At 37.9% G+C, this 27,422-nt stretch overlaps 1 protein-coding gene across 3 annotated transcripts in view; it reads right to left on the bottom strand.

The window, feature by feature from the left end:
* Positions 1 to 19,818: 19,818 nt before the first annotated feature.
* LOC306862851 (NAD(P) transhydrogenase, mitochondrial-like) overlaps positions 19,819 to 27,422 on the bottom strand; it is a 46,921-nt gene continuing 39,317 nt past the window's right edge. For 2 of the 3 annotated variants that reach the window (XM_079405887.1, XM_079405889.1), the window contains exons 20-22: positions 23,319 to 23,437; positions 23,121 to 23,236; positions 19,820 to 21,318 (exon numbers count right to left, since the gene is read on the bottom strand). In XM_079405887.1, the coding sequence (XP_079262013.1) occupies positions 21,178 to 21,318; positions 23,121 to 23,236; positions 23,319 to 23,437 (376 nt within the window). In that variant the 3' untranslated portion in view covers positions 19,820 to 21,177. Of the gene's footprint in view, positions 21,319 to 23,120; positions 23,237 to 23,318; positions 23,438 to 27,422 lie in introns of all 3 variants that reach the window. The other variant, XM_079405888.1, reaches the window with a different exon arrangement.

Genomic DNA, 27,422 nt, shown 5'->3' with positions numbered 1-27,422 from the left:
TTAATTACTCACCCTCATGTCATTCCAAACCTGTAAGACCTTCCTTCATCTTTGGAACACAAATTAAAATATTTTTGATGAAATCTGAGAGCTTTCTGACCCTGCATAGACAGCAACACAGCTGAAAAGTTTTATGGCCCAGAAAGGTAGTAAGGACAAAGTTAAAATAGTCCATGTGATATCAGTGGTTCAACCTTAAATTTATGAAGCTACGGGAATATTTTTGGTTGTGATACTCTCATGAATGCCCATCAAAGACTGACACAGAAGAGAAGAAATTGTTTAATAAAGTCATTCTTTTTTTTATTTGCACACAAAAAGTATTCTCGCTCTTAAATCTTAAATCTTCATAAAATTATGGTTGAACCAATGATATAACATGGGGGTAATATGATGGGATTTCAAGTTTTCTTTTGTCTTTGGAGTGTTACAAGCTGTTCATGCATACATAAGATCCGTAAAGTTGCAAAGACTAAAGTCTCAAACCCAAACAGATATTCATTATAAAAGTTCAAATTTATCCAACACGCCCCCACATATTTACATCACTGTGTTGGAAAATTTGGATAACACCACCCAAATGTTTACACAAAAAAAGAAGGCGTAACTTTTATTCTCACTGTAGTATTGTTGCCGCTGCTGCCATGTCATGGAGAAGCTGTGTGCTTCCAAATATGGTAAGGGGCTTAACATTTCCATCACCCACTTGAGGTATTCGGCCAATCACAACGCACTGGATAGCTGGCCAATCAAAGCACACTGCGCTTTTCAGAACGATGAGCTTTCTACAACTTCTTTATGTTTACAGACGTGACGTAATGACACAGTGCCATGCTCGAAATTCCCGTGAAAGCCTACCCGTACCACTCAAATTAGAAAACATTATTATAAGATAACCGTTGTGAATCGGGCTAAAGTAAGGCAATAGTTTTGAACACTGGCTGGTTATGTACTTGCTCAAATATTGAATTTGGATCATTTTTAACCAAAAAAAGTTATGAACTGCAGCTTTAAAGTAATTAATGACAGAATTTTCATTTTTGAGTATATTATCCCTTTAAGAGAAATGAAATGAAAGTAGCAATAAATAGTCAAATCTCAAATATTTCTCAAACTTTCTCCCAAAACAAAATTATCTGCACTCTGGACAGTTCCTGTACACCAAGCAATTAATCGCACTGCTTCTATTTCTATTTCTTTTATTTTCCTAATGCGCAGGAAGGGAGGGGAAAAAAAAGTTTTTGTTTGTGAAACCAAGTTAACAGCTAAGATAACGGCTGTTTCATGAGAATCTCATTGTTGTCATCATCTGAAAGTTTCAGATACAGTGTTTCCCGTTCGTTACGTCTTTAGAGTTTTACGGGAAAAGGGGGGAGTCAATAAAATGCAGTATTAATCTTCTTGTGATGTCACTTCTCAGCCTTGTGCCTCTTGTGCACATTTTCCTGTGTTTTCATTGCTCTGGGGTCTCAGTCTGTTCTCTTTTTTGTTACGGCCCTTTAAATTTAATTGCACATAAATTCATTCACGGTTCAAATTGCCACTTGTTTGGGTGAGGCAGAACTGGCAGTGCCGTCTTACCACTCTAAATCACACACCACTGAATAAACCAACATTTCGACTACGAAGTGCCACCAAAACAAACTTTCGCATTTGAAAATGGGCCTAGTCTCAGCCGCACCATTTGATGAGTTGTTACTGAAAATTTTCGGTTTAAGCAGTTTGTTATATCGGTTCACTTCTGCTACTTCAGGCCAATATTTTTATCCACAGCAAAGCTTTTGAAACAGATCTGGGGTAAAAGTCAAGAATACAGTTTCTAAAGGTAGAAATAATGTATCTGAAATTTTATGCACCCTTAAAATCTTTTTGATTTAACTGCAGACATTATGCAATGAGAACATTGCTGGTAACATCCAATGATGACAAGTAATGTATTTATGTCAAAACCAGTTAGGATAGACAAACTTTAACAAAAAATATGAAATACTTCAAGACTGTAGAGTTCAAGTTTTCATTTTAGTTTATTTTATTTTTAGAAGTTAACAAAATAGCTACTGTTATCAAGCCAAAAGCTTGTCATAAAAAACATATTGTTGTCTTACCCCGAGTCACTATGGTCAGCCTACAATAGTGATTTAAATTCAGAGCTGTTGGATTCAATATGCCGGAAATTTTTTGGCATTAATCTTTCATCTTTGCACGCTTACGTCATTAGGACTTTCTTCTTGCTATCAACTCTTTAATTTTATGTTTAAACCACAGATGTTGATAAAGAGCCCAGAATTCTGTAGTATGTCTAAAGAAGGATTTCTATAAAACGTTTTACCAGACTCTGGTTAAGTTCAGGCACTTAAACTTTATTAAAAACAATTTATTTTAAGACAAATAAGAAAATTAACAGCATGCCTAACAGGATGTGCAGAAACAGCTAGATTGTAGAAGTTTGCTTATCGTCAACCTAAAGTTGATCATTTTTAAACAATCTTTTGAAATTTGTGACCCTGGACAAGTGTCAATTTTTTGAAATTGAGATTTCTACATCATCTGAAAGCTGAATAAATGAGTTTTCCATTGGTGTATGGTTTGTTAGGATACAACAATATTTGGCCGGAATGCAACTATTTGAAAATCTGGAATCTGAGGGTGCAGAAAAATCGAAACACTGAGAAAATCACGTTTAAAATTGTCTAAATTAAATTCTTAGCTATGCATATTACTGATCAAAAATTAAGTTTTGATATATTTATGGTAGGAAATTCACTAAATATCTTCATGGAACATGATCTTTACATGATTTTTGGCATAAAAGAAAAATGGTTAATTTTGACCCATACAATGCATTTTTGGTTATTGCTAAAACTATACCCCAGCGATTTAAGACTGGTTTTGTGGTCCATGGTCACATTTGGATAGTGCCATACTAATTTCAACAAATTTATCAAACAAATAAAATGTTACACAGTGAAACTAGCTAATACCAAAACCATCCCAAAAAAGAAGAAAAAACAAATACTTATTGATGTTTGTGTTTTGCTGCTAAAGTGATGTCACTTTCTGGATTAAGGAACTGGCTTTTGTTAAAGTGATTATTGCAAAAGACAGGAAGAATCGATTTTATGTTTTGAAACACATTGATTAGATAAAGGAAAAGATGATTATGTCTGGAATATCTCCTAATAAATAGCTGTTTTTCATGTTAGAATTTGTGATGTGGCAATAATGGCGACATCCACTCGAAACAAAGTCATAAAATTTTTCAGGGCCGAGTACCAAAAGAAACTTGTAGCCAATCAGCAGTAAGAGGTGTGTCTACTCATGATGCAGAGGAGAGAGCGTTCAGTGAACAGATGAGCCGAGCGACTGTTGAAAATCATTTGTGTCAGCGCGTCATAAATAGCATGCGGCAGCAGTTTTCTGTGGGGGATTTGTCGCTCCGCGCAGCATCCAGTGTAGAGAGCATCACTGATTATAATGACTTCTATAAAAATCTATAGTATTTTGGCGCGCCGCTCGCACCCGGTGTGGACATGGTGTAACATTGGTTTTGCTTTGTTTCATAGAACTAATCGTTGCCTGGGTTGCGTAGGCTACATATGTGCGGGGCGGAGCGATCAAAATGGGGGCGAGACCATTCTGGGGTAGGGGCATGTTTGTTTTGGTGATTTCAAATATCAACATCGGCTTCCAGAAATCGCTTACCCCACCTTTAATTGTGATAACAAAACTAATCAATATGACTTGAATCTTGTGGGTTCAATGTTTTAATCCATACATTCAATACAAAATTATAGTGCATACTAGGAATGTCCAGTATGCAGTTGTGATGGTTACTTGGTGGCATGATCAAATTAATCACTATGGTGAGACAAAAATCTTAACTTCAGCACCTCAGTGAGTTGATGTTCAACATCAGCAGTGCAGTTGAGCTGGTCTGCATTTACTCTCTGTATCTACATAACCACCCTCAAACTAAGAGAGCAATGATCTCACTGCAGCCTTTCCTGTGTAATACACCAGTGCCATCCATCAAAAGGATAACCACCCATTAATGCGCCATATCACTGGGTCTGTGAAATGTTGTATGAGTGACACAAATTGGAAGTTCATGGAGTTCGTTAACAAAAAGGTGTGTTGTGCAATCGCTGGCAGTTTAAAACGTGTCTTTACTTTCTCACAGTTTTTGATGAGTTGGAAAGTGAAGAAAAGCTGGGTTTAAGCCAAAATTGGTAGACCATTCAAACTGGGCCATTGTATTTAAAATCTGATTTACTTTTTAGGATGCTCTAAACACCCCATTTAAACATTCTTTTATTGTTAGGGTTAAGGTCTGGGGAAGATTGTGGGTTAGTTCTGTTCTACCCATTTGACATCAGTGGTTCAACCATAATTTAACTAAGCAACAATAATACTTTCTGCGTGCAAAGAATACAAAAATAACAACTTTATTCAACAATTCTTCTCCCCTGAGTGACCGTCTGCCACCATTCTCGAGAGTACCACGACAAACGAGAGAGCAAGTGAAATGAGAGAAATTAAAATATCACTGATTTTGTTATGGCAATGGTGAATATTAGAAATGATCAAACAACGTTGCAATTGACCAATCAGAGTTTAATTTTACAGTCTATATTAGTGTGGGAATTGCTCATCCCACACTTTGGACGACCAAAGCTCAAAGTCGTGCTCATGGTCCTTTCCCCATCGTTTTCTGTCTCTCTTCAACTGTCCTATCAAAATAATGGCACTAAGGTCACAAGTATAACTTAAAAAGAAATCATATATATACTGCACCTATAAACTGAACAATTAACAAAAATCAGTAAAGGCTGGAATACATGACTGATTTGGCCAGATTTTTGCCCCAGATTTTGGACAGTCAATGTTGGACAGTCCATTTTACAGAAAATCATGCAGCTGGGCACAGACTTCGATATTTTAGATTCAGCCTATGATTCCATCCAGTTGGAGGATATCAAACGTTTGATATTTTGAGTTGATTTTGGAGCACATATTGTTCTATTGTAACATGTTTCTGTCTGAGTTTGTTGTGTTCATAATGACTTGAAAGTCTGGTCTGTGAGTCTTAAACATTTAGTCTACAATGCCTAGTTTTTTCTCTCTTCTCCATTTACAAATTTGGCCAGTGAAAGAAGCCTAGTGTTGAAAATCTGTTCTGCCTTCAGTGAACAAGGACCACCAATGGTGCCCCTCAGAAAAAAATTATATAGATATAGGTGCAGGACACTAGCAAGCCAACTGCTGACCTGATTTGTTCTATACATCAATGCATGGCTTATTAGAGAAACTCCCTCCATTCTCTCATACTAGAGCGCAGTAAACATCACTGCTGGGAAGATCCACTGTGATTGTACCATAAGCTCTTCATGCTGTCTCAATAACGCCGATGTCCTCAAAACCTTTTAACAGCTCATTGCTTCTCATTTTAAATCTTCCAAAACCTTTGATTTCATATTATATGATTAATCAACCCTTATCACAAACAGCATAGATAACGTAAACGAAGCATGATCTAGCGGCTAACGTGGACTTGTTATGGGTTTTATACTCTTTCTTCCCCCACATGAGTAGTAATCTATTGCTGAAATGTTAACTCAATTTGTCAGTGTTATCTTCATGTCAACAGTTTCCCTTAAATATTTATAATAGGCTCAGAGCTCTGAGAACCAGCAAGCACAAGATGAATCTGAGAATGTTAACATGCAGGACATTTTTTCCACAGACTCTCAAACTTGGGAAATGTGAAATGTCTCAAGCAACCTGGTGAAGAGAAAATGTAATCCCAAAGGTAAATCCATCAAGTCCTCTCTCATTAGTGCTTTCCCCCATGACTCATTCTAGCTTTTCCTCCCTTCATTACTCAAATGAGAATTCACTTTTCCAGACATTAGGATATTTAGGATCAGCCACAAAACTGCAAGCACTTTACAAACCTTGAATGCCAGGGTTAGCTAGAAAACTTGAATGGCATATGACACCCAAAAAGTATGCGTTTGAAATCTGCCATCAAAACTTCATAAGCAAGTAGTTCTGATCACAATTATTTGTGAGCCAATCAGCTGAGGTGTAAATGCCATGTGACTATTCAAAAATGTATTTAGTTATATGCTCACTCTGAAGGGCTGTCAATGGAGAAAGATGCTTTTTGAACCATTTCTAATCTACCAATAAGGACTAACAGGATCATCCTAACCAGCTCAATTGAACCGTCTAGTACGGTCTAGTTGAACAAGAGTGGCAATATGCTAATTTTCGTTTTAATTAGAGATGCGTTTTCAGTAGCTGTATATTTCGTATATTCAATGTGCATTTATGTGCTGAGATGCAATACAAGTATTTGACATTGATTTTACGTATGTTTATTTATTTCACAAAACTTGCCCTGACCAGTTAGCAGTGACCAGCACTCGCCCGTCACATAAGTAGTCTAGCGGTTGCCATGATTTTGCAAAGTAAGACATGTTCCTGGATCTACATTACTGTCCAAAAATATAGACTTAACCCAATCCTACCCCTGAACATAACCCTACCCGTAATTTATTTGTAAAATCAGTGTGAAATGATAGCTGATTAACAAGGGTGTAGAAGCACCTAACCCTGATCATAAGTCTAAAACAGATATTTCCTGAAAAGTTATCCCTCCATTCTGATTGGTTGATTGGAATGACGTTCCAGGATCAACAAGGATAGTGATCCAGGAACATGTTGTACTTGGTGAAGTCACATTCACCGTAGTCTAGCAGTCAGTGTCAACAATGACACTAAGCTGGTAATCCCTTTACCACTGGTGTGGCGTCTTAATGTACCTCTAATGCATCTCAAATGGATCTTTTATCTGCCGAAGACCTTGAGCAGTAGCAGACAGCCACAAGTTTGGGCCCAAAGAGGCCAGACGTGTAAACACAGTAGTGTTCTACTCCCGCTGTACATTCACCATCATCCTGTGACTCACCCCCGAGACCTCTGACATATAAACAATTATCAGAATGTTAAGTTTATTTGACAGTACTCTCGTCACTCTGTGGGCTGCTTGTTGGGGTTTGAACTCGAATTTTGTTTGTTTTTGAATTTAGCTTTGCTGTGTCACAGGAATAAGTACAACCATAAGCTTAACCATTTTTGGAAATAGCAGCTTTTACTTTTTCCTGTTGTGACCTTTAAAACGCCAAAGAAGAATTTCTGCATTTTCGGGGAAAATAAGAGAGAGAGGATCTTGTAAAAAGCTAAAAGTTTTATTACTCATATTTTAATTATATTTGGGTTACATTATGAAAAGAAACGTTGTAGCCCAGCATGTAATGTAAATAAAAAGGTTATCTGGTTCTGTTTCCTTATTCTATTCAAATATCCATTTATCCTAGTAAAAAAAAAAAAACTAGCAAAATATTTGGGAATATAATACAATTATACTGGTAATACTTTACAATAAGGCGTCATTTGTTAACATTAGTTAATGTATTAACTAACATGAACAATGCATTCATTACAGTATTTATTCATCTTTGTTAACGTTAGTTAATAAAAAAATACAATCATTCATTGTTAGTTCATGTTAGCTCACAGTGCATTTATGTTAACAAACGCAACTTGCGATTTTACTAATGCATTAGTAAATTAAAAATATCAATAACTGAGATTAATTAATAAATGCTGTAGAAATATTGTTCATGTTAACTAATGTTGGTAACTACTGTTAACTAATGAACCTTATTGTAAAGTGTTACCATTATATTTTATATAAAATTATATTAATATAAATGACACATTTCCATGTATCATTTACAGGTGCTGGTCATAAAATTAGAATATCATGAAAAAGTTGATTTATTTCAGTAATACCATTCAAAAAGTGAAACTTGTATATTAGATTCATTCATTACACACAGACTGATATATTTCAAATGTTGATTTCCTTTAATTTTGATGATTATAACTGACAACTAATGAAAGTCCCAAATTCAGTATCTCAGAAAATTAGAATATCAATTAAGACCAATGCAAAAAAAAATATTTTTAGAAATATTGGCCAACTGAAAAGTATGAACATGAAAAGTATGAGCATGTACAGCACTCAATATTTAGTTGCGGCTCCTTTGGCCTGGATTACTGCATGCGGCGTGGCATGGAGTCGATCAGTCTGTGGCACTTCTCAGGTGTTATGAGAGCCCATGTTGCTCTGATAGTGGCCTTCAGCTCTTCTGAATTGTTGGGTCTGGCATATTGCATCTTCCTCTTCACAATACCCCATAGGTTTTCTATGGGGTTAAGGTCAGGCGAGTTTGCTGGCCAATCAAGAACAGGGAGACCATGGTCCTTAAACCAGGTACTGGTAGCTTTGGCAGTGTGTGCAGGTGCCAAGTCCTGTTGGAAAATGAAATCTGCATCTCCATAAAGTTGGTCAGCAGCAGGAAGCATGAAGTGCTCTAAAACTTCCTGGTAGACGGCTGCGTTGACCTTGGACCTCAGAAAACACAATGGACCAACACCAGCAGATGACATGGCACCCCAAACCATCAATGACTGTGGAAACTTTACACTGGACCTCAAGCAACGTGGATTATGTGCCTTTCCTCTCTTCCTCCAGACTCTGGGACCTTGATTTCCAAAGGAAATGCTAAATTTACTTTCATCAAAGAACATAACTTTGGACCACTCAGCAGCAGTACAGTCAAGACGCTTCTGACGCTGTCTCTCGTTCAAGAGTGGCTTGACACAAGGAATGCGACAGCTGAAACCCATGTCTTGCATACGTCTGTGCGTGGTGGTTCTTGAAGCACTGACTCCAGCTGCCGTCCACTCTTTGTGAATCTCCCCCACATTTTTGAATGTTTTTTTTTTCACAATCCTCTCCAGGGTGCAGTTATCCTTATTGCTTGTACACTTTTTTCTACCACATCTTGTCCTTCCCTTCGCCTCTCTATTAATGTGCTTGGACACAGAGCTCTGTGAACAGCCAGCCTCTTTAGCAATGACCTTTTGTGTCTTGCCCTCCTTGTGCAAGGTGTCAATGGTCGTCTTTTGGAAAACTGTCAAGTCAGCAGTCTTCCCCATGATTGTGTAGCCTACAGAACTAGACTGAGAGACCATTTAAAGGCTTTTGCAGGTGTTTTGAGTTCATTGGCTGATTAGAGTGTGGCACCAGGGGTCTTCAATATTGAACATTTTCACAATATTCACATTTTCTGAGATACTGAATTTGGGACTTTCATTAGTTGTCAGTTATAATCGTCAAAATTAAAGGAAATAAACATTTGAAATATATCAGTCTGTGTGTAATGAATGAATCTAATATACAAGTTTCACTGTTTGAATGGTATTACTGAAATAAATCAACTTTTTCATGATATTCTAATTTTATGACCAGCACCTGTATATTATTCCATATTCCATAACACACTTATATTTTTCAGTATTGTTCATATTTTGCAGTATAGGCTATGCATGGACTGTGTGGTTATACATATAAAAATATCTAAAACTGAAGACAATAACTGCACTACATTTTTACATGCAGTAGGTGCATTGAAACTTCTCTTTAACGAGTTAATACATGGGTTTACATAAAGCTGAACACATATTCATAAAGTTATTTCATTTTACTATTTACATAGTAACACATTTAATATGATGTGATAATATATAAAGGAAAAAATGTTTACTGAAAACAAATCTTAAAATTTAAAAAAAAAAAAATTCTGAGAGATTCTGAAGCACCAATATATGGACATATTATACCAGTCTGATTATAGCAACCTGGAGTTCAGTTTTAGTCGTTATTCAATCTTAGCCGTTAGATCCCGTCACATTACCTGCACTGCTAATCATCGCCTCATAGACCTGGATTGCATTTCAAAACAGAATCAGGCCGGGGTCAGTTCAAGGTATGAGCTCCCCTTATATGGTCAACACATTGAACTGAGATGACTAAGATCTAGTTAAACTGAAGGAAGAATGAGAAAATAAGTGTGGGAAGAGTGGTGATTTGGAATGAAGCGAAGTCATCTGTCTTGTCTATTAACGAAGGTCATGATCCTCTTAATAATGGACCTTCATAATAAAAATCAGTTTAAAATACGCACAGCATATGACTGATGCGGCATATCCATTTTCATCCTCACTTTCTACCTTTTATCATTGTATTATTTTCCATAAAAGCAAATGCCTCGTTCACATTTCACTTGAGCTACACTCTTGATAAATTACCCATTTGCCCAGATAGAATCCATAATGTTGCACCACTTGATGAGAGATGGGATCAATTTCAAAGCTAGACCTGGTCATTAGCTTCACCTAGGGCAATAAATACAGCTCATGATCTCCAAAGAGAGGAGACCTTAAGACCACCACATGTTGAAATACTAACTTGCAGCACAGTTAGTTTTTCCTTTGATACATCTATTGCATTGCATGACAGAAATCGTATGCAAAATTACATTTCTGAGTGATATCCATCTGTATTAGTATAGAGATTCTGTAAAAAAAAAAAAAAAAAAAAAAAAAAAAAAGTGGTTTGGTTGGTCTCTGGAGCATCTGCATATTTTATACTGCAATGATGCCTCAGATGTTGCGGCGCATGTGGGGAAAACAGCTTGAACGATTAGCTTTGATTGGAAACATGAAACTAATTACGCAACATTTGTGTTTGATTGCTTCAAACTATGTTTGTGTGATTGATTGTGATCGGTGCTGGTATTTCTGCTCATGTTACACACATTTGATTTAGCGATTAATCAAAGAGAAATTTTAGATCAGCACAGGCTTCCAAGACACTGACACAATTAGCGAGCGAATCAAGTCTTTAAGTAATAACCTCATTTGGGGTTACAATGAAGCTCTTTAATACTAAAGAAATCACATTAATCAGTCATTCGGTGTGTTTAGCTACTTACGATTGACAACATTAGGTCACAAACCCTTAAACCGCCATATTTCCTATGTGAAATGAGAGTTTATACAGTAATCTGCTATTCTGCAAAAAAAAAATAAGTGAGAGAGCGAAAAAAGCAGGCGGATTAGAAATGAAAACATCTGCACTTTGAGAGAACTGACGCTGAAATAATTTTTTGGGACAAAGTGGCAAACATAAATCTTCAGTGTTTTTGGCCACTGATGTTTGATTTGACTCGGTGCCTATAAATACGAATACCAAACTGTATAATCTGTCAGTCAGTCTGATTTAAGTAAAATCATAGATCGTTTTTTTATGAAATGCACGATGTTTTTAGCTTTTTGTGATGTTGGATATAATCCGTGCTCCCCACCGTCCTCTCCCACAGCACAGCTGAGGAATATCTAACACCGTCTCCAGCCGTCAGGAATGCCGACCCTCTCAGGTTATGACCTGTAATTAATTGTTTTGAGGGTCTGGCTCAATGTTTGGCAGAGTTGCGGTATGGGAAGGGTATAGCGTTCTCTCGAATCTCCAAATTAGATTTTCACTGTTGTTCTAGCGGTCACCGGCAAATTGAGAGAATCCCCCTCCAGCCTTGAAAGCGGTCGACAACTTGACGAGACGGCTAGCTATGACACGCAAACATCTGAGACACTGTTCGAGCGAATGTAAAGCATACTGTCTGATGGACAGCCGGGGTTCATGAGTGATAAAGCACAGGCCGGGGGTTTTGGAGTTGTGTTTTTCTATTTATTTTTGGAAGGTGGGCAGCCAAGACAAATGTTCTAAATGCAATTCAATCTTAAAAATTCAAGGGAGCTTTTGCTTGGACCATCCGAAGCAAACCGTACAAGCCTCGGGCCAAAATGGAAATCTCTCTCTGACAAATAGTCAGTGAGTCATCATTTCTCAGCACATAGTTAGCATGGGTTTTGATTGGCAAACGCATAATTGTAGTCATTTAAATGTTTCCTACTAACAGACGCTTGAGAAGTTGGCTCTCCGATTTAGTTTCTCTAAACGAAGATGGATACGTTGCATCCATGTACACGCATTCACCTCTTAGATTAGCACTCAGAAATGCATAATTCTATTTTCGAATCATATTTTAGTCCTACATCGGACTTGTATGCTGGTATGGCATGACTTGCAGCAGAAAGTGTCTGATTAGCCCTTGTGTTGAATCAGCCATTGGCAACAGAACATCGTAAACAAACAAATTAGACCTATTATGCATGCATATGTGTTGCGTATATGTGCGTCTATGTTAATCCAGTCGTGGAAGAGGTGGAGATCTCATTCCTTTGTGCTGTGTTCATGAACCAAGCCTTGCATGCTGAGGGAGGGACGCTCACTTCGCATGGCACGAAAGCCTATTGTCTGTCCCCCACCTCTGAAAGAGGCCGACAGATAACCTCCCCGCACACAAAAGTCATGCACGATGGGGGCAACACAAGCCTGGTGTGATTCCAAGCTTGCCTCTGGGCCGCTTCAGCTGCCCACGAACACAAAGGCGGATCAGCTGTGATAAAAGCGATGACAAGTGTTGTTTTTGTTTTGAGCAGCCGCCCTCACTGATTCATGCTTGACCCTTGACTCATCAAAAAAAGGCTCTTTCAATTAAAAGCGACACAAATGGATCCAATCACTCAGTATAGTGGCCGTTTCAGAGGATACTATCAGTGCAAATTCCTCTAGTGGTGTCACACTACGACCCGCATAAGGGGCTGAGTTCTTTCACTGCCTGTGAACAAAACAGACGGAGAATGATGTTTTCCTTTTCATGCCCAGGCTCTGAAACCCCATCCCTCTTTTCTGGTGTCAGTCGTTCTTTTGTGTCGACCAGCGGTGGCTCCCTTCGACACGGCGGTGTTTATCCTCTTGATACCTGACTCCAAAGAGAGTCGGCTTGTTCGGCTCTTTGTTCTCCCTTCACCTTTACTCCAGCCTGTATGACTGCCAGACTCAGACCCCCACCCAGCTGCCTGCTGGAAAAATCCATGTTAAGCTGGTAGCTGGTGATTAGCTAGTCCAAGATGATCTGGCCAGATTTGGTCATTAACTGGCTCAAGCTGCTCATTAGCTGGTCTAAAAAGGTTAGTGACTTTGTCAGTTGCAAGTCAAGCTGGATATTAGCTTGTACAAACCAGTTTGGTCATTAGATGGTCCAAGAGGATTACTACCTGGCTGGCTCAAACTGCTCACTAGCTGGTCTAATAAGGTTAGTAACTTGGTGAGTAGCTAGTCAAGCTTAACATTAGCTCGTACAAACCAATCAATAACTGGCTCAAGCTGGTTATTAACTGATCCGGTTTGGTCATTAGCTGGTCCAAGATGATTACTACCAGGCCAGATTTGGTCATTAACTGGCTCAAACTGCTCATTAGCTGGTCTAATAAGGTTAGTAACTTGGTGAGTGGTTTGTACGAGGTACTGTCAAGCTTGTCTAGCTACTCACCATCCAATAACTGGCCTAACCTGGTTATTAACTGGTTAAATAAGGACATTAGCTGGTTAAGCTAAAGGCGGTCAAGCTGTTTTTTGCAACATGATGGCTGTTTTACCAGGTAATAACTCGTTGCAACACTTAAAAACAGCTTGAACCAGCTAATAACCACCTAAAAGTTAGCTAATGGTGAGGTTGGACTAATTAATAACTAGTGTAAACCACTTAAATTACTTAATGCCTACTTTGGACCAACTAATAAGCAGCTTTGAGCAGCTAGAACCCAGGTTGGATCACTTAAAAAACAGCTAATGACTACTGTAGCTTGAATCAACTAATAACTTGTGTAAACCACCTAAAAATGATTTAAGACCATCTAATAACATCTAAAACCGTCTGGAGTACTTAAAAAAAACATCTGTTTCAAAAAACAGCTACCAGTTTAAGCTAGATTTTCCTGATGTAACAGGAGGAGGAAAAACAAGGATGGTTATGTATTTATTGTTTGTGTTCAGAGCTCTCATCTACAACAACATGGAATGGAGGTCATGTCATCTGTTCCACTTTACTCTTCAAATCCACCATCTAAAAACACACGCACACACATATACCTGAAGAACAGACACAATGGGTGCTGTCCAGGCCTCCCAGATACAGGATACCTCTTGCAGATAATTCCTGTGGGATTTCGACTCATTCCAAGGCTTCTTTTCAGGCATTTCTTGAGGGATTCTCACAGAAATCTTCTGAACTTGCCAGATAAGAGGCACCTCTCCTGACAATCCAAAGTGGCTGCCATGTCACGGAATGAGATAAGGATTGTGGAGATGTTGCTGAGGGACAGTGTTGAGTGATGGCATTGACTAGAGAGAGAGCTAAACACTTCACAGCTCTTTTAACCACAAGACTCCAGCATTTCAACTGATTTTCACAATGAGCACATTGTCAAGGAATGTCTATCATTATTCATCTCTTACAATGCGTAACTAGCAACCATTCAAGAATGTCAAATTTTATGTAATAATAAAAGATATGGATGTTACCTATTGAGTTTCTCAGGATAGTGGATGGAGACTCTAAGGGAACTTGATTTAAAAATCTTATTATATTATTACACAAACCCCACTTGAAAATGACCAAATCATAAATGGGATCTTCACAACACTGTTTGGACACTAAAACACCCACTTCTAAATAAAACCATTTTCTACTTAGCAGTGAAGAAACTTTCAGTTTATCTTGACCACATCTGGAAAAAGATGCTATCACAAAATATTAATATCATGACATTCCTCAGATTCACCATTGTTATTTCTGTTCATCTAGTCTTTGAGGCAATAAAACAAGCTTGCCAATTCCCGAAAAGACCCATTAATCCTTAATACACTTTTCGTATGAGCCGTTTTATGGAGCCTGGAGCCGATTCAAACAGCTGTGTGGCTAGCTGTGGCCTGTTTAAAACACCTCGACCCTGGCCAGAGTCGAACGACTCTTCACTACTGTACAAATCCAAAAATACAGGCCTGTTTATGAGGAAACGAAACACAATGTACTGAGAAAAAGATACTTCGGTCACACAAAAAAAAAAAAAGTTGTCCTTGTGAATTATCGTGCGTTTCTATCATAATGTACTTGAGCTCCTTGACATTAAAACAAAACAGTGGAGTTTAATGTTGTCAAAAGACATGGACGGCGGGTTTGTTCTGTCAACACAGACGTGGTTGGATTGCGTCACTGACAGTGTATCTGTTGTATCGCATAGAAGATTCACAGCCCTTTGCCTGAATCCAATTAGATTTTGAAGTCAAAAATAGATCTATGGTGACAATAAAGACTTATATAAAGACAGTAAAGACTTTCCATATACACGGTTTAAGTGAATAATCTTCAATTTTGGACAGAGTATGAAGTCTCCACAAATATCTTGTTTCAGGATCACTTTTTATGATCTGCAATGACTATCAAATCTGCAATACCATTATTTACAGCGTTACATTTCTGCCATCCAGATATCTTCAAGACGCATTACTGCAGTCATACGCAAAACATTAAAATGGAATGTTAAAACACGTAATTTTGTATGTATACCTAACTTAGACCTGACTTCAGCTGAATAAATTATACTGTGTTTTTAGACTTTTAAATCAGAATTTGGTTATTATTTGATGAACTTCACATTATTGATTTTTATTTTAGTGTTTATTACTGCGAAACTGATTTGAAACAATCTGTGTTGTATAAAGTGCTATTTAAAGCTGGTTGATCCTGGCCAGTAGAAAATTTTACAAGATCCCTCTAAAAACACCTACTAGACTGGCCTCTGAGACCCGTTTTAGGCTGGTTTAAAACCTATTTTTGACAGGTATATCAAACAATTATAGCTATATCTCTGCATGCCGCTCAGGTGTCAAAACTCAAAATTCAGTTACTGTTTTGATCTGATATTACTGATAAAAGAGCAAAAGTATGTATAAGCACAGTCAATGTAACAATCATCTGAGGAGTGATTCAACAAATACAGCTCAGAAACAGCACTGCCTGCTGGTGAAGACTCAAAATATAACCACTTGTGTGTGCACACTCACAAAGATGGGATTGTAAATTCAGTGACATCATCAAGCTATTCTTAATGTCAGTAAATTTATGGTAACCTGGCATAGACGTGACTGAGGTTTGTGTGAAGGTCAGTCAGGGATGCTCTCTGAACTAACATCTCAGTGTGGCTCCAAGTTTAAAACAACCCTAACCCTACCGGTGTAAATATTTTGTCCCTGGCTAATACTGCACAAACACACTTTAAAGACCAGAAGATTTGCAGCCTGGACATTATAGTCCTGATCCAAACTTTACAATCGACAAAACACTGCAGCTGCGAACATCCCCATGACTGACTCTACATATAGCCATCTACATAAACACAGCTATATATACACATACTGTATACACACTACCATTAAAAAGTATTTTTTTTATTTAAATAAATTCATGCGTTTATTTAGTTTTATGCATGTAAAGATATTTTAATTACGGTCAAAGGCTTTCTGTATATTGTCACAAAAAAAGTCAATTTAAATCTTTTTTTTTTTCAGCCTTTCTATTTCTCGGTGATTCCTAAAAAAAAAGCATTAGTTTCCACAAAATATTGAGCAGCTCAACTGTTTTCCACATTTACAAAAAAAAAAAAAAAAAGAGAGATTTAAAAAGTTTCTTGATCAGCAAATTAGAATGATTTCTGAAGGATTATGACACTGAAGACTGGAGTAATGGCTGCTGAAATTCAGCTTTGATAATCACAGCAATAAATTATATTTAAAAAAAAAAAAGTTTTAAATTGTCATTTCATTATTTTTGATCAAATGACTGCCATCTTAAATAAGAGACTTATCTAAATAAGTAAAAAAAATATATATAAAATCTTACTGACCCCAAACTTTTGAACAGTAACTGAGACAAGCTACCACTTAATGTTTATCTTTTGCATTTTTCTAAATGAATTCATAAGACAAATAATATTATCAACATACATTGAATGAAAATTTGTTTCTCATAAAGTACCTTTCTCAGAAAATATTTAGTTTGTCCTTTTGCTTTAATAATTGAATAACCTCCACAAGTGTAAAACCTGATGATCATGTGATCCAGCATAATTTGATCCTTGAGCTTCAATGGAAGAACATCTGACTTTTTGTTCAAAAGGAATTCACATGACCTTTGCTTGCTCAATTAGTGGCCTAGAAATAATGCAGAATCTTAAATATTTCACTAACTTTACATCGTAACTGACATAAATTCTAAAACATTGAGTCATTTTCAGGTTTAAATTACATTTAGACTCCTAGATTTTCAACATAGCCTCAAGCGTGGAATTCAACAGTACTACTCAAGTGAGTGACTAAAATAGACTGTCCTCATGGCACCTTTGCATGTTATATACGTACAGCACTACAAAGCGTTTATATTATTAAAACAGTCTGCTATTAGGCAGCAACTTGCTATCAGACAGCACATTAAAGAACACACATAGTAACATGTAATATCCTCTCCACTTCTAGTATACAATCTCACATACACCCTATTGCTGATAACAGCACTGCCAAATCCTGCGTGCTGTTTACTAAAAGCTCCCTCTGTACAGCAAGCCAGAACTCCTCTGCAAAACCTCAAAAGCATTTAAAAAAAAAAAAAACCTTTGACATTAACCTCTCCATTTTAACCAAAGCTTCACATTCAGGGAATTTAGACAATAAAAGTATCTTAAAAGGACACTCGAACTGTTTGTGTTTCTTAAATGTCAGGCCTAATAGCAAGGATACGGTACAACGAGGGTTGTAGCTCGTCAACATTTATCTTTATTTTAAGAGTGAAATGGCTTGGACGAATGCTTTTAAGAACATCTGCACTGCAGCTTAGAGTACAGCGTCTGGAGTTACTGTTTGTGCATGGCCATCTCCTGTGTTTTAAATCGGAGTAATGTTCAGGCGGCCAGATGATGAAAGGGATTTGCGTGTGCTGCATCTGGTGCTCTGTGTACTTAAACGGTTAAAAGAGGCAAACAGGTGGAACAGGAGGGCCTGATTCAAGACATATAGAGAGATGATCAACTGTTAGACATCCCTTTTATCTGCAGTCAGTTTCCTTTGGGGATTAAGATAAGATGCCACCATACAAACAAAGAGATTCTGTGTGCAGGCATTAAAACTTTTAGTGCTTGCTAAGCTGAGTGTCACTATTTACTACTGCTCATATCAACAAGAGTCGCCCTGCACAGGTTGCTACAGACATGGATGATATGCCAAATCATGTAGCTTTAACTTTTTAAATAAATACCTGTAAATACCCATAGATTTATATTGACGGGGTATTGATCAGTAAATAACCACCTAGAAACCACATGGAACACCCTACCTGTCCATTAATAAAATTATAAAATCATCATGAGCTTCAAAAGATTTGCCCTTTTGTTCAATTAAATGAAGGTGCTATATAGCACCTTAATCACCCCAAAGAACCACTGAAGAACCATACAGGAGCTTAACAGGTTCTGTATATGGTAGCGGTGCTATATAGCCCCTCAGTCATACCAAAGAACCGGTGAAGAACCGCTGAGGAACCACTGAAGCACCAAGATTTGGTGCTATACAGCACCAAAAGTGGTATCCCCATGATTAAGAGCCAAAGAACCACTTATATTTTTTAAGTGTAGCTACAAGGTCATGCCGTGGTGTATCGATTGTCTATTGGTCACACAGCTTCATGTTCAAACTCAGTGAACTCTAACCTGTGAATTTGTAACACAGCAAAATGCAAAACTTCACACGAGCTTGCGTTTCTGCTCTCCCATATCCCCATGCATATGAATGAAAAGTGTAATGTTGGATTTTAGCATGGAAATGTTTACAGTTCCAGAACCCGTTGATTCCATTCAAAAAGTTAAGGCACCAAATATTTGTAGAGTATTCCAAATTACTCAAATGCTGCAAACTGAAAAGCTTTGGTGTTTTTTGAATTCAGCCATTTTCTGTCAAATGTCTTTTGGCTCTACAAATATGCAGGTCACCAAACTTTGTATGCATGTGAATGCAAAAAAACATTAAAAGAAGTTTTCAGTGAGGATTTGGTCTGGTGTGAGTGCACTTTTAAGCTGATGGAACTGGATCATTCTCTATTGCAGATAGAGATGTAGGTTATCAATGCAAAGGAGCATCAGTGATGATCTCCAAGAATGTAGATTTAGTAACAGTCCAGCAGGGGGGAAAAAAAGCCACATCCTTTGACATCACAGAGACAAACCACACAGTAATTGTCACAATTTTGGTGAAGGAAAACAGCTAGCTCCAATCATATTTCATCTGGTGTTTTTCAGCACTGGAGATAACTTGTAGAAGTAATGAAACAGTCATGAAGGCCCATTTAATCTGCTTTCTGCACACAGAACGAACAAGCAGAAACATCAGGCACATTCATTAGTGACCACAAACATCTACAAGACCCTTCAGAACACTAGAATTAAGAGAGATAAAGCACTAACTGATAGACAGACCAGACACAGAGAACCAAAATGAATGAACTAGTAATGTCTGGAATGCGTTTTTCCCACTATGTCACAAATGGCCCAAACCTTGCCTCAAAATAAAAGCTTGTTTGGACACTTTGAAGCACTTTCCCAACAATCCCTCACCTCTTAAGAGAGATCGGGAGAAGGTGCGTGAAGATACCATCATGTCTGAGTGCCACTTATTGCAAAGGTGAAAGAACCCACATGGACTTGAGATCAGAGCAAACATCTCCACCCTTAACTCGACATAAATGAGGAAAAACTGACAATGGGTAATCACTGTCACTTGTGCGCAGATATTCCCTCATCAGAAGATGCAAGTGGCTTCTTCAACAGCCCAATCTAGGCATTGTGGTGCCCGCAACACTGAAGGCATGCAATATCGAGAAATGAATGACCGTTCGTGCCATCGGTTCTCTTATCAGGATGTTTATTAAGAGGGATGTTCTGTGATACAGTGGAGAGAGAGAAAACATTTCACAGTATGACATTAATTCCTCACCATGGCACAATGAAACATTTGAAGACTCGCCCTCTTCCCTCCCATGTATTGTGGCGAAGCAGAATTATTTCTAAGCAAGAACCTGTCTATGCAAAAAGTGAAAGTGAAAAAGTGAAAGTGAAGTGAAAAGCATAATATGTGAAAAACATCCTGAAGGAGCGGGAGGGAACGCAAAACTCCGTATTAACCCAAACCGGTGTTCGATAAATACTTCCTTTCCATTACAGCAATTGATTCCCTTACAATTTACTTATTTTTCACATATTAAAACATTCCTGAATCAGAAGAAATTCAGCATCTAACTTTAAGCTTAACGGCAAAGAATGGTGTACCACCTTCCTGCAGCCACAAAATCTACATCGAGGAACAAACTACACGCACCCCACGCAGCCCAGCTCGAAGCGAACATTAGCAGAGGAGTGTGTGACTGGGGAAGTGAAGGATTGTTTTGAAACTGTGGAGAGGTAGGGTTGTTGTAATGGTCTGTCTTGGTTCCTGTATCGTGTAGGATCTATTCCATTAGGTCCCAGTGGGTAAAGTACAGTACATCTGTTCAAATCCCTGTCAAATACTGCGGAGGATTACTGCTGGGAACAAATTTATGAGGACAACAGGGCAGATATACGGTAACTACTCATACTAACCTCACCGCTACAGTGACATTCACTTGAATTATGAGTGGTTGGGGAATACAAATCATTTTATGGAGGAGCCACAGGTGTTGATTCCTCATCTTGGAACACCACCATATACCACCAGCTGGTCACTTAATGAACATGGTAAGTTCACAAGAAATTAACAATTAAGCAAGAAAAAGGGAAAAAGCATACAGTTTATGGCTTTGAAAAATTCATATTCAAAGTCATATGTATGATAACACTACCAAAAAACAGATTTAAAAAGATTGCTGTGCTATATAAAACCTGATCTATCATACAAACAAAACCAGATGATAACTGGTTAGCTTGATTTATTAATGCTAATTAATTAGATGCTGTAATGCTTTTTTCCTTTTAACTTCATTCAAATGGGGGACCAAAAAAAAAAAAAAAAAGAACATTTAACAAACAGAAAAACAAGTTCTGGAAATACTAAATAAACTACTTCTATCTACAGCAAAATCTAAATGGGCATAGAGTGTGTCATGAAGAGCTTGATCCTATTAGTGCTCATTTAGATCTAAGGGTTTATTGTGTTTGTTCGATCTCCTCGTCTCTGTGACTCATCTGGTGCAAAGCAAGGTCAGATCTTCTCTTTCCTCTCTAGCCCTCGCGGACCTTGGCAGACAGAGCATCACAAGTCTTCTTGGCATCTCCCAAAAGCATGGATGTGTTTGGTTTGTAGAAGATAGGGTTGTCCACAGCGGCATAGCCAACTCCCAGAGATCTTTTCATCACGATGACCTGGAGGGATGGAAGCAGAGTTTGAAGCATTTTGTCTTATCCAGGAACAAAGGTAGCTGGAAAATTCACATTAAATAAAATCCTGTACGTTGCCCTTAAATTACCAATGGCTTTTTCCATTGAGTCGAGCCAGCCAATATAAACTCTTCAACAGTACTCCTGTAAAAACATTTCATGCACCTGCATATGAAGTGGTGGAGAACGGTTTTAGGATTTGTACAAGAGAGTGCAAAAAGAGCCCGTACTTCCAACAAGTAATGGTCATTTAAGTATCTGCCATTTACAAAATTAAGAGTCATTAGTGTCTTTAACACCAGTTTTTAGGCTGAGCAGTTTCTGGGAAAATCGTTGAGAGCAGCGCTTTGATTGGGAGCATCTGTTTGGGAAGGAGGAACACTTGGTAATTGAATAAGTAAAACCAGAGAGGAGAGCCCTTGCCGCTGGTCTAGCTTTAGTGTTATTCAATACACTGAAAGATATTTGGAACGAAATGACCCTCATCTTGAGACTTCAAAATCCGCAGGCGGATCCTTTTAATATCATCATCTGTCCCTCAAAAGCCCTGCAGCTGTTCAATGCCAGCCAGGTGATGGGGACGGCGTTCAGACACACCCATCCCCTCTCCTCAAAGAGTCACGTGACCACTTTACCCAGGCTCAGCATCCCCCAGGATAGGACAACATCCTTTTGTTAAATTATTCATAGGGCAGCTGGTTTCATTTGGGAATGAGGTTACACATGAAGGTCTTTAACAAGGCTGGGAGCAATCAGTAGGGTGGATGTTGCACGAGATTGAGGATATCAAAACCAACGCAGACAATCGACAGGGAACTTCGGACTGGACCGCACTATCGTGTCATTAAGAGTGTCACTATGCTCTAAGTTGGTTGAGCTACACTTACAAGTTGCTACAAATAAGGAAGGCTTTGGTTCAAAGCTCTAGTGTTTGCATAATTCCATATGGAATTATGGAACAGGTTAACAAAGCTACACGCAATTACTCCTGGGAGAAGGTCGACGTATTTACACATTCGCAAAAGTCAAGCCCCAGTAACTCAGAGTGATTTCCCTAGAGAAGGTCTGGCCGCAATGGGCCTGTCATGTGGTGAGGCACACCAGCCCCACATTTTAGGGAAAGGATCGGTCGGATGCTCTGAAATGTCATCATTCCAGAACGAGCGAGTCAGCGCTAATGAAAGCAGCGTGAGGCTTGTCTTGCTGGAGATACACCTGGACCGAAGCGTGGTTACAGTGGGAACCAGCTGTGGGGATGGGATGCAGATTTTCATATCGCTCTGGGTGGGAGAATGAGGGATGGTCTGTATTACAACGCTTGAGGGCAATTCTTGCTATCTTGGCTTTTATTCCAGCTAGGCCATAAAAGTAAAGCCTGATACAGTTCCTGTGTACCATTATGACATTTTAAAATGTGATTTATTATTGTGATGGCTAAGGGGTATTTTCATCAGCCATCACTCCAGTCTTCAGTATCACGTGATCCTTTAAAAATTATTTTAATATTTTGATTTGGTGCTCGAGTAACATTTCTAATGATTATTTATGCTGAAAACAGTTGGGCTACTCAATATTTTTTGTGGACTCTGAGATAGACAGTTACTGGAAACACATCTTTTGTCAAATTATAAATTTCTTTGAACAATTTAATGTGCCCTTGCCAAATACATTTCCTTAAACCCCAAGCTTTTGAACGGTAGTGTATAGTTTTATAAAATCACCTTTTTTGTAGTTGATTTCATACTATATAGTTTATATTTAAAAGTTGCCTTGCATTAACAACTCACCTGCTTGGACTTCCAGACCTCCAAAACAGGCATGCCAGCAATGATGGAGTTGGGGTCCTCCTGGGCCGCTGAGTTGACTGTGTCATTAGCTCCAATTACCAAAACCAGGTCAGTTTCTGAAAAACAATAATTGAAAGCACGTTTATAGATTTTATATCCCACAAATGACACAAAAAACACCAAAAATGCATATTATACCAGGGAAGTCCTCATTGATCTCCTCCATCTCCAGCACAACATCATATGGCACACCAGCTTCAGCCAGCAGAACGTTCAGTTGGCCTGGCATACGACCGGCCACAGGGTGGATTCCAAACCTGGACACACACGCAGACAATACAGGTCACGTGCCCTCTTAGATCGCCTGTTACACATATGACATCCAAATAAAGCACTTTCCAGCTGGGCAGGATGACTCTCCATACAGGACGAGTCTTTGAACACGGTTAAGCAGGAGTGCTTTGGGGTAGGGGTCAGGGTGTTTGCAAGAGGTTAAGAGAGAAGGAAATAAGCAGTGGCTGAAGGTATCTTTTTAATGCCAGAGGTAGTAAAGTGCATGAGCTCAGGGGAAATGGCTTGAGGAAGACGAGTGGACCCCCAGGGCACATGGACAGCTTTACGACTTCACTGTAAAAACAGAAGATCACAGCCAACAGGCTTAGAAGAGAGACAGGAAGTGATATGCCTTCTTTTTTTAACCAATGTAAATGTGTTGCGTTTTTATTTGAGGTTTACACCGTTTTCAGGTTCAAAAGGCCTAATCTAGGGACTCTAATCTAACTCGCACTACAAAAAAGTAACCAATATTAGAAGTTTTTTTATTTAAGCCAACAATTTCATAATTTGTGATTTTAAATAACCCTTTCAGGGCTTCTAAAACAAACAGAAGGAACTTTATCCGAACAGCTTTGCACAAGACATGTATGGTAACTATAAGCAATAGACTAATCAACCGCCAAAGCCAGTTGATCAGTTAAAAGAAAATTAAAATTAAATAAAACCTTTTAAAACCCCAAGAGAAGGCTTGGAAACATTTGTACAATAATTAACATACAAAAAATAATTTAAAAGTACAAGTACATTACTTTTTTTTTTTTTAAAGTGACTGACTCTTTTATAAAAAACAATTATAATAAAAAAAAAAAAAAAAACCTGACTGACCATTTAAAACTCCAAAAGGGGCTCAGAAAATATTTATTTTAATAATAAATTCAATAATTAAAAACAGCAACACAGTTTCCATAAAAGAACTCGGGCGTATTCTTAGAAAACATTCACAAGTATAAGGATCGCAAGCATGGTTGTCCACCTTTAACCAATTTACCTGACCTAAGCAGCCACTACAACCAGCCCACTTCCGATCTTGTTCGAATTAACATGTCAGAATTGTTTACTTCATAATTAGTCAATTTCCAGAGCATTCAGGCCAAACTGTGCAACATTTATACACTACTTGATCTCCCATTTGTTTTATTTTACACTTCTATTGTCAATTATTTTTGCATCCCTTTGTTTTTTAAGAAAATCTCGAGAAGTAGGTTTTCAAATGATGGTTGCTATTTGTCTAACAAGTGTCTACTCTGGGGGGGGGGGGGATCATGTCACGCAGTTGCTTTCCATCAAATCCGACATCTGTTCATCAGCTTCCTTTACGTAAACTCATTTGTCAAACAGGAAATGAGGAAAAAACATGTTCAATAATAAACCAAGAAGAAATATACTTCAGCAGACAGGCCTCGAAACTTTCAAGACATGGGGTTTGTCAATCAACTCTGACACTGGCTTACATAAGCTGCAGCTGTGTGTGAAAAACAATCTGGGTGGACAATGAATCCAAGCTCGGTTCTACATCCAAACCGTTCTGCTATTCCCATTACCACAGTACCGCGTTTCACTGCACTGAACCAACACACGCTCTGAAAAAAAACATGATTCTTTTCAAGCACGACCTTTCAGCCAGAGAAGATTCAGACTGCTCTCCTGCCCAAACCTGCGACTCCTTTCAACGAACCGAAGCTTTCCAAAAACTAACAATGATCTTTATGGAGAGACGGAGAGAAACTTTATAGGAATAGGAATGATAAGGAGAGTTTACACAGTGTCAATTCTACCCACAGTCCTCTCGACAGGGCGACACCCCGAGCCAATTATCCCAAAGAGAGCGAGGGGGAGAGCGGCGGGTGCGCTACCTAATCTGTCCACTCTTTGGCCACCCATCTACCCTTCTAATCAACTGCAAATGCTCTAATTGGCAGCAGCTGTTGGGCTCTCAGATCAAACGAATGAACGAAAATTACACAAGCTTCCAGTCTGCATCTCTCCTCCACAATCACACAGTGCCCGCAGCTCGAGAGAGAGAGAAATCTAGCTTATATGTGACGGATCTGACAAGGTGGCAACTGAATGAAATAAGTTGACAAGTGACTAAGTACCCCACAAATTGCATTATGGGAAACTGTACTGAAGCAGACAAGAAAGCGGCAGGGAATGATCATTTGATGCAGCACGCAACAATCTCCATCATCGGCAATGTGCTTTTGAGCAAAGCATGCATGGTTGACCACTTTGTGACCAAGTTGCTGACCAGTACTTCATCTCTTAAGTGTATTAGACAGGTTGGAAGCACACCATGGCATTCTGGGACTGATTAAAAAGCATTTGTGTGAGTGAGTGCCTTCATGAAAAATGCTGAGGGAATCTTTAAGTCACAGATGATGCCGTAATTGGCTCTTCTCACTGCCAAGAGTGGTGAAACCAGGCTAGTGCTGACAACCACTATCTGGTGGGAACAAGACAACAAAAGAATTGACACCATCCAGTGTGAGGATAAAAAAGGGAAAGAGGGGCAAAGGAAAAGTAAAAATGGAGCCAAAGTGGTCAGCTGTAACCTTGTGAAGAGTACATTCAAATCAGATGCCTGTTTACAACGGATTGCCAATGTCTCTCGTTTGGCCTTTTTGCTGCTTTAATAGAGAGACGAGAGGACAGGAAAAGATGGGGAGCGAGAAAAATAACAGTATTAAGAAACGTCACAAGCCAGAACTTAAACTTGTGTTGTCCATATGAGGGCTACACTTCAGTATGTCAAAGCATGTGTGTGTGTTTGTGGCCGTCCAAAATAAAAATGTACTTAAAATAATTGTATTTTAATTTAAAGCTCTTATCTACTATTCATTATTTTATTGTTATATTTAATGGGTCACAGTGTGTGCAGTGTGGGCATTAAACCAATATATATTGGCCTGGTTTTACAGACTGGGCTTAGCTTAAGCCAGGACTAGGCCTTAGTTAAATTAATATATTTAAGCAGCTTTTATAAAAATGCCTTAGAAGAAAATGTTACAGGTGTGCATCTTGAGACAGATCAATGACACTGCCATATAAAATATGTCAGAGCAAGATATTTTCAGTTGAGACAGCTCAAGCATGCATTTTTGACTGGGACTAGCTTCGAGTCTTAAGCCTTGTATGTGAAACCAGAGATATATTTCAATTATATATTATACATCTTACAAATGTATAATTCATTAATTACTTATACAGATACAATATTAAAAAGAAAATGTAAATTAAATTTTATAAACAAAAAACAGTTACAAATATTTTATACATGAGAATTATATACACAAAATATATTATATATATATATAATTTCTAAATAAATTAGAAATAAAAACAAATTTAAATATATAATTTAAATTTATTCTATATATATATATATATATATATATATATATATATATATATATATATATATATATATATATATATATATATATATATATATATATATATATATATATATATATATATATATATATATATATATATATATATATATATAAAATAGTAATATATATAGTAAACTTTAATTATATTATTAGTTAGAGGTACTTCAACCATACTCTATAAATGAATAAAAATCATCATTAAAGTTAGTTCATATTTTAATAACTAATGTTAACAGAAGAAACTTTATTTAAAAAACTAATAGCAAATGTTTTAATAAAATAAAAGAACATATGGCAGTCACACACTAGGCAAAAGCATAGCGCTAGTTCCGGCAATCAAATATCGGTGCCGATTAATCGGCAAAACTAATCAATCTGTCAACCTCTAATTATAGTATATTTTTCAGAATCAGAATGAGTTTTATTGGCCAAGTATGTTTACACATACAAGGAATTTGTTGTAGTGACAGAAAAACATTTAATTTTTTAACCAAACTCTTAAATTTGTAACTTGGCAAACTACCATTGAAAACAAAAGGAAAGCTAAAACGAATGGCTTGCTCACACGAGG

Source organism: Barbus barbus (assembly GCF_936440315.1).
Source record: "Barbus barbus genome assembly, chromosome: 43".
In the NCBI taxonomy this organism is placed as follows: domain Eukaryota; kingdom Metazoa; phylum Chordata; class Actinopteri; order Cypriniformes; family Cyprinidae; genus Barbus; species Barbus barbus.
This window is presented reverse-complemented; position numbering and strand designations above follow the sequence as displayed.